Genomic DNA, 8612 nt, shown 5'->3' on the forward strand with positions numbered 1-8612 from the left:
TTTCTTAACCTACAGTGGATGAGCACAAGGCACCTGAAGCACGGCACTAATGACCAAGTGAGGAAGTACAAAGGTTACTGCCTAATCAATTTTTCCTCATGTCATCTGGAATAGCATCCTATAAGGCTTAACTGCGCAAACTTGCACTGAATTATAACATCGGAAGACAAAATCACTTCTGTCTAAGAGGAATGGAAAGATGGATGGCAGAAAAACGGAAGCAAAAGCCTTGAGTGCTTTATCGTCCCAACTGACATCCTGTGAATGGTAAGCAATAAAAAAAAATATTGAAAAATAGAAAAGTTCTTTCTTACCCTTAGCACTGTCCCCCCAGCTGTTAATGCTACAGAAAAATGCAAAATTCCTTTAAACCACATATTTAAAAATCTTGCAATTTTATTTGCATATAAAGGCCGCTAGATATAATATCACAATAAATTTAAAGAAACAGCTGCTTTTCTAAATTCCATTAACAAGGTAACATAAAACAGAACAAAGCTCAATAGCATTTACAGTGGTAGAACAGAAATAACTATCTGCAACAATATTTTGTGCTAGCGAGATTGCATTTACACACAGTGCAAAATAAGGAAAAGGAAATAAAAAGACAAGAAGAATATTTAAATATAAAGGACAACTAAGCCTTATTTTAGTTAGGCTTGATTGTATCCATTTGACTTTATACATGCCTGAACTATGAAAAGATTTAACTCGGGCTCTTGAAGGCCTTCAGCACTTGGAAAATGTGTCACATCCTTCATAATTTAGATGTGCTGTACAGCATAATTTTGCAGATGCTATACTGGCAATATTAAATCCTAGCTTAGTTATAATGCACAAAAAATACATATATATATAAATTCATATTTAAAAGGAGTCCGCATTTACATTTTTTATTTTTTTTTTTTTACTGCATGAAATACCTGCTCTTTGCAGCTTTCACCCCCAGTCTTTTAAAGCTAAAATAATTTAAAAAACAAACAATAAAAGGTCGATATCACATACAGGCTGTGGCTATCTATATCAGTCTTTAACGTATATAGTAGGTAGAGACAAACAACTGAGAAGTCTATCCTCCCCTTGCTGCATTCTACTGTTAACAGAAACAAGTTTCAGTATATGCACACATATCAAGAGGTAAATGGACCCCAAAATAGTGTTTGTGCTACTAAAAAAACAAATTGATATAAATGGAGATGAAAAGCTAACATTTAGACCTAGGAAAAAAGAAGACACTTAAAAAACCCCGACAATAACATAAGTTGTGCAAATTTGGGTGTTTTTAAATGCTGCCTATTTTTTAGCTTATAATATAATATTAAAATAAGGTCTCTCACTTATTAAAAGAAAGCTTGGCTGTCCTTTTGAGAACACTATAACAATTTACAATGGCAAATTTATTGAAAAACAAAATTCATTTTACAAATTCACAATGCTTTATCAATTTAAAATGAATGCTGCATTTCCAAAAAGCACAACCTCTAACTTTTCTTCTTGTTTCTTTTGTACCAGCAATTTACAAAAAAAAACCCCAAAAAACCCAAACCCCACCCCAAAACAAAATCCCCATGGTTCTCCCAAGTCCCCTCCTCCTCCCACCCCACCCCACCTCCCCGGCTTTTTGAAATAAACATGTAACAGAATGTAAGTTTTATAATTAGAAAATGGCAGTTTATAGACCTTCCCCAGTTCCAAATGTGCAGTAGTGCTTCATGATCCTTGAGGGGTTGGAAGGTCAAATATAATTGGAGGGTTGGTTGGTTGAAAGCTGACTGTACACGTTGAAGCATTGATGTACGTCGTGTAACCGTCTGTCATAATGCCATAACCTGTAGGGAGAACGTGTCACGCTTACTGTAATATAAACAAACGATACTGCCCTTGGGCACCTGTGCTGAAAGCTTGTTGTGGGATCAAGGCTTTGGAATAAAATTAATTCCTTCAAAATGACACAAGTTCTTGAACGCTGCCACAAAGGCTTGATTGAAAAAAAAAAACCACCAACCAACCCTCAACGTACTGTCTTTGAAAGAACTGATGCTTTTGTTTTATGTATAAACTTTTTTCCTCCATCGAAAATCCCCTGTTGCAATTGAACACAGCAGAAACAGAGACAAAACCACACACGTGCTTTTTCTAATTAATTAGTGCGCTGTAGTTTGCATGTCTTTAATGTCTGTCATAAGAAAAAGACCAATCAGGAGCAAAAGCTTTAGAAGTAACTTCGATTTTGCCTACAAAACCCCTTCTTTGAGCAATGATCCAAAGCCAGTAAGCTTTCCCCGTGCTCGCCCTTATCATCCACCTCCTTGTCACAGGACTGCCAAGCTGGAGCTCACGCTGGCTTGTGAAACCTCAGAAACTCACTAGCAGGTTAAAGATATACATATATATATGTAAGTTATCTACCAGTGAAAATCATGACTAAGGAAAGGAATCTGCTGCTATAACACGACGGAGCCCTGGAGGTCAATGGATGACCCCTCGCTTCCGCAGAAAACGGAGGTGAAGGTTAAACAGATGATTGCTTTTCATTACGAAGGGATCTTGGTAACTCATTCCCAAAAGAAAACCAAGAAGCAGTGAATATTAATCACAGGCTTTTCAGCATGCCAAGGACTTGATCCTCAGTAACACCGTGGCGTCGGTTTCAGGATGCTGAAGACTATTCTCAACCTTCTAAACATCTAGCCGGCAATGCCCTTGTTCGGAGCGTGTCTGAGGAACCCGCAGCAATGCCGGTGTTCCACTGGCCTCCACCCTCTCCCGCTTGCCGCAGAGGAACAGGGCACACCAGGGTTGTGTGCTCCAGTGATGTCAGGCAAGCGGAGCAAACTATAGCGACCCATCAACTGCACCACGCCTCAGCCTTCGTTCAGCAAATGTGAGCTGAGAAAATGTGGCAACAGAAGTACAGAGATATGGAGCAGGTAGAAGTTCTCCTCTTAGAGACATTGTCTCAAGGATAAGGAGACAGGGGCTCCAGTTCTACCAGTGCAAAAGGTGAGAAAAAGTTTTGCCATTGTTTTCAGCTGACATCCACAAAAAGCTAACGAAGAAGCTAGAAAAAAAAAATCTAGGAAGAATTTGGCACCAAATAACACTACTTTAAAAAACAAAAAAATCCCAAAACAATAAGAATCACAAGTTTCATGGAGGAAGAGACCTTCCCATCACAAACCCACAGGGGAAAAATGTTTTTCTTTTAAACCATTATGATACAGTACAGATCACTGCTGTCTGAAAGCTAAGATAAATACAGCTATCCACAGTGTCTATCAGAAAGAATAATCACTTCAGAATTGCTGCACTGTCCACCTGTTTTACTTTATTTATTTAGACTGGCAATTTTGATTTAGATCATCTCATGGTGGGAAAAACCTTGTTTGTAGTTGTTCTTGCTTATCAACCAGGAAAAAAGCCCTGCATCGCCTCCACTGATTTAATGGAAAGTGGTGCATGTTCACCTCAGCTGGAGCTGGATAAGAATTAATTTTGCACTGTACGATAATGCTCTTAACACTTGGCTATTTCTTTCTGTACTGGAACAAGCCGTTCTTCTGTCTTCTGCATAAGTACTAAACCGGACTTTAACAACTTTGTTGGTATTCTTGTAAGAATTCATTTGAACATTCACTTTTAATATGTGCTGCCACCTTTCCTCTGAGATTTAGATCTAAGGTGCTGCACGTGGTTCCTCAGTGCTTTCTCATAATAATGATCTTGTACATTAAAACACTTTCCTCTCCCATTACTTAACAGTATTACAACTAAAAGTTTCATCATCCAATGTGCCTACAAAGGCTGCAGGCACTTTACGTTTTAGCTGGAAGTCTTGCTGTACTCACTTATTATATGCAAGGATTAACATTTATACCAAACATCCAATCTTTTCCTGCATGCATTAGAAGACTGCTATTTGTGCCACTATACTACTTAAGGTCAAGTCAGCATTTCAATATATTATAAAGTCTATATTTACAGATACCAGGCACGCAACTCATTGTAGGAAGTCACAAGGGCTTCAGGAAAAACTAACACCACTAGCTGAGAAAGCTGTCCTATTTTTTATTTTTCTTTTATGAAATTCTCCAAACCTTTAAGCCTAAGAAGAACCTAGTTAGAGTCAATGGAGAAACCTCCAGGGGGGACAATATGAAGCATTTAACGTGTAATTTCGAGTTCTAGGGTCACAAAGTCTTACACTCTCTCTCTCAGGCAGAACTCCCAGTGTTTTGTCTCTCTGCCACATGAAAGCTACAAAGTCGTATTAAATAATTAAGCGTCTCCAAAACGTATTTTATCTCTCAGCCTCTTCCACTGCCACAAACTGAGCTTACTGTTTCTGAAGCTTCACACTCTGCCTGATCTGGTACTGACAGTGGGGAAATATCTCTTCCAAAATACGAGACTGCTGGGAGGTAACATACACAGTACAAAATGTATTGTAGGATGGTTTTAGAAATGTATGCAAAATGAGTTCTGGCAATCTCTCCTGACATCTGACTCAAGATGCCCTCCTTTCTGCCTTTCCTTATACACTGAGGGAGGTGAGCTGAGACAGTAAGTTGACTTCGATTTTCTTTTTTTTTTTTTCCTAGCACACTTCCTGGCTCCTGTGCTTGGAATAATGGGGATAATTTTCAATTTGGCTTGCAAGTGTGGGGAATCTCATCTGTTTCTCTAGCCAAGTTTGTCAAAATTTGAACTACTTTCAAAGAACCTGTATAGAACCACCTTTGCACAGTGAAAGATGTAGGTGGCTAAATGTAGCACACGTTCCTGAAACAGCCTGTGTCAATTCTGGCATGAATTTACAAAGTGCTGTGCATGCAATCACTCCCCTCAACTCCCTCCCTACTTTAGTTCAATATGCTGTTATCTATCCTTTGCAACGCACCATCAAAATGTGCTTCTTTGAAATCAGGCTGAGATCAAAGAGGGGAGCAGTGCTGCTCCTTACCTTCATGAATCCCACCGAAGACATGGAGTTTGGGTCTTACTCGCCTCTGCACCGTGTTCAACAGTTCCACACAACCCACTCTCTGCAGCTCCTTTGGAACCCAGTCTCGAAAACCTGAAGGCAAAATGCAATCAATACTCTTAATTTTCTCTATTCAGGTAAGGTTTCACGTAGTCTTTCAGGAAGTCATAATTCATGGAAGGTTTATTACATTATCTGTAGTCGTAACCTCTCCATTAAAGCACACAATGGCTTTTAAGAAATGTTTCGCTGTCACTTTGTCTTGCTTAAGATTTCCTCCCTCCATCTGCATTAATATTTTTCTGGATGTGATTTTTTTTTTTTTTTTTTTAAACTATGGGTTTAAAGTCATCTTCCACCTTGAAACCCTGGGACATTTATTCCCGGCACTGCTGCAGATTTTTCTTCCCCTTCCCCAGGCTCTTACAGCAGTCAGCTTCCTGAGCCAGCTACATGGTTACTCCAGAAATTAAACACTTCAGGAAGATCTGATCTACAACGCAGTACCTCTGCCACCCCAAAGATTTAAAATACAGTCTCGCACATCTTGCAGAGGACCACAGTCTGCAAGTGTCAGGTTAATTCTGAGCCCCTGGTCACCAACCACAAGCAATGTAGCAAACCTGCTTAACAAGCTAATGCTAGTTGACTACATTGCCACTCAACCCTACGGATAATCTGGAAAAATGCACAAAACTTGACATCATGTGTTACAGAAGTCTGCTGCCTGGACTAGCGTTGACAAGGATCAGAAGGACAAGATGAATGAGGAGGAGTAAAAGGGCAATCAGGAGCCACATCCCACTGTAGTACCCTTCTACTGACTTTAGAGTAATTACACCCTCTGCCAAGTTTATCCCAGGTAGTAAAAACATGTTGTGGCATGAACTTGACTGAATTTTGGAGAGAACAGAGTCCAGTTACAGCTCTACCTCCCTTCATATTTACGGTATTTCAATGGAGCAACATTTCAATATAAAACATGTATTTCAATGGAGGAAAAAAAAAAGCAGCATTTTGTCAATGCTATCATGCAAGGTGAGACCTACGGCCCGTCCTTTTAGAAACAGTACTAACACCTAATCTGTGCCTGTAGTTAAAATACAGTGCCAACCTTTTGAAATTGAACCTCCATTATCTCCATCAAAACCAAAATTTAAGTACGCTTACTCAATTAAAGCACTCGTTAGTGTCTGCAGCATCACAGCATTTCTATATGAACCCAATTCAGAGCAGATGAATTAGCAACCCATTTAAAATAGCACCCATGAAACATCATAAGCATGCTTGTGGGTTTTTTTGCTTCTTTGGGAAAATAAACAGATTAAAAGAGTGCTATTCAAAGCGTTGGTTTGCAATATCCGGCACGATCCACCATCAGTGGATGGCGTATCGCTGCTTCATTGAAGCAGCATGCTGGTAGCTCTAGTTCAGATTAAAGAAAATTTGCAGATCATCTTACAATATTCTCCAAGTAGTATTAAAAGAGTAACGAGGATATAAAAAGAGTGGTAAAGTATACTACTCGTCAAAAAACTTTCTGGACTTTTTTTTTTTTCCTTAGCTCTGCTTACATTGCTGACTCTTAACTTAATTGTGGCAGAAAACATAAGCATGCATTAATTCCTGACTCCATGGTCACCGAGAAGCTCTGAGCCAACCTGGTAGCACTTAAATGCTGTTTTATGACGGCACCTTGCAATTCTGAAAAGCTTTTTTTTATACTCACTACCATCTCAAAAGTCAGTGACTTCAAGTGATGATCTGACCCCTTGGATTTCAAGAGCTGACAAAATCAGTCTACTAACAATAACGGTAATGAAGAGACTGACACACTTTCTTATCTTGATAAACCATATTTATAAAAGGCAGATGCTCAGTTGTGAAACCAACTGAAATATTTAAAACACTATCTAAGACTGCTTGCCACGTGTCTTAAAAAACAGCAGTAAATAATATAAGATACTGTCTTGTGGGGTACAGGACAGGGAAAAATAGCAGGAATTTTCAAATGGTTTTAGTGTGGGCTTCAGCAGCTTCAGAAACTGAGTATTCCTGCCTCTGCTGAATGATCATCCTGGTGTCTTTTTAAAACCATTAGAATGTAGTTTAGAACTTAGAATTAAAATGGGTATTCAGTAAATTACTCACATTTACCAAGCAAGCAAAATTAAACTAAATGAAAAATTCAACTATTTAATGAAAAAAACAAATCATGCATTCATGGAGTTGTGCTCACCTGTCATTAGTTTGAGTAAGGAACAGTTACCTAAGAACATAATTTTACTCCTTCACAGGTTCGCTATAAGCCAATTAATATCCCTAAAACGACTGTTACATATTGTAAGTTTACAAGGACATTATCAAGGAGAAGATGTAACTGCATACTCCTGTACTCTAAAACCTTATGGTAACATGTCACTGTAGTGGAAAAAAGTTTTAATCAGTTTCTGCAAAATTGTATGGCATTGGCAAATATTTGTCAGATGAATACTGTTCTTAAATAAAATGTTAAACTATACCGGCTACAGACTTAAGTATTTGGTCTTCCCTATCTTGAGTTTAACAAAAAAAATCTTATTAAGAAAACACCTTATTTCTTATTAAGAAATCTGCTAAGCCAAAACATCACTTTACATTTCTTCCAAAAAGGCTTCTTAATGCATAGGTTTGAGTTAGGGTACAATTACAGTAGAGCTTTTAATATTATTAATTTTGCTTATTTGAAAGTAAAATTCTCATGCAAAAAAATCACACACAGTTTTTGTTTCACTTACCAAGGGGAGGTCCATGTGTCATTAGTATATCAATTCCCTCAGGAATAAGGTTCCACTTGTCTAGCAAAGACTGACCTCTGGGTAGGTTAAAGCCCCATCCATTAAACCATGGTGTCCTTTGGGGGAAAATAAGACAAACTGCATCAGTATAAAATCAAAATCTCTTCCCTTCTCCAATTTTTCTGAATTAAAACTATTTCTGTGCCTCAGAGGTAACTTGCAGACAGCCTTTTTGAAGGGGATACCTCTAAAACAAACTGGTTCAAATACACACATACACTAAACTATATGTTTGAATACAAAACAATATCCTAGGCTCTTCTAGTACTTCAAGAGTATTCATCTGTGGGGGCATTTACTCACTAGACAGAAAGGGAAACAAGTTAAAACAACACAGTCCAAACTTAAAATGGGGTCCTTTTTTCTTTTTTCCCTCCCCAAAGTTTGAGGATGTTTAAACATAAGAACACCTTTCTTATGTTACCTACCAAAACAAGCAAAAAATCTCAAAAGCGTTTTGGAGGCAAGAGTCAATGTCTCAGGGCACAGGGCAGCCAGTGGGTACCAGTCCAACAGGGAGGCTGGGATGCAGCAGCTGTACGCAGCATCTGCACTGCAGCGGATCACTGCACTCAGACTTGCTCCTTTCAGTACTTTTAATATCAGAACACTGTTATGTAACTTGGCTTTGAACTCTTGAGCCTCCTAGAGGTCTTGGTCACACAATGTTTAGTCTCACAATGACTTATTAATTTGAAGAGACCATATCATTCAAAATTCATGTAGTATTTCTTAAGGAACACTGTGATCCTCAGGCTCCTCCACCATGGCGTAGCATTGTTCCAGACATT

The 8612-nt window shown here is 38.6% G+C and overlaps 1 protein-coding gene across 3 annotated transcripts in view; it reads right to left on the reverse strand.

Moving 5' to 3' along the window:
• Nucleotides 1-376: 376 nt before the first annotated feature.
• Nucleotides 377-8612, reverse strand: part of MPPED2 (metallophosphoesterase domain containing 2) — a 127305-nt gene continuing 119069 nt past the window's right edge. For all 3 annotated transcript variants that reach the window (XM_080404437.1, XM_080404438.1, XM_080404439.1), the window contains 3 exons: nucleotides 7762-7877; nucleotides 4964-5077; nucleotides 377-1829 (listed from right to left, as the gene is read on the reverse strand). In XM_080404437.1, the coding sequence (XP_080260563.1) occupies nucleotides 1711-1829; nucleotides 4964-5077; nucleotides 7762-7877 (349 nt within the window). In that variant the 3' untranslated portion in view covers nucleotides 377-1710. The remainder of the gene's footprint in view (nucleotides 1830-4963; nucleotides 5078-7761; nucleotides 7878-8612) is intronic.

Source organism: Falco punctatus, assembly GCF_963210335.1.
Source record: "Falco punctatus genome assembly, chromosome: 10".
NCBI classification, from domain to species: domain Eukaryota; kingdom Metazoa; phylum Chordata; class Aves; order Falconiformes; family Falconidae; genus Falco; species Falco punctatus.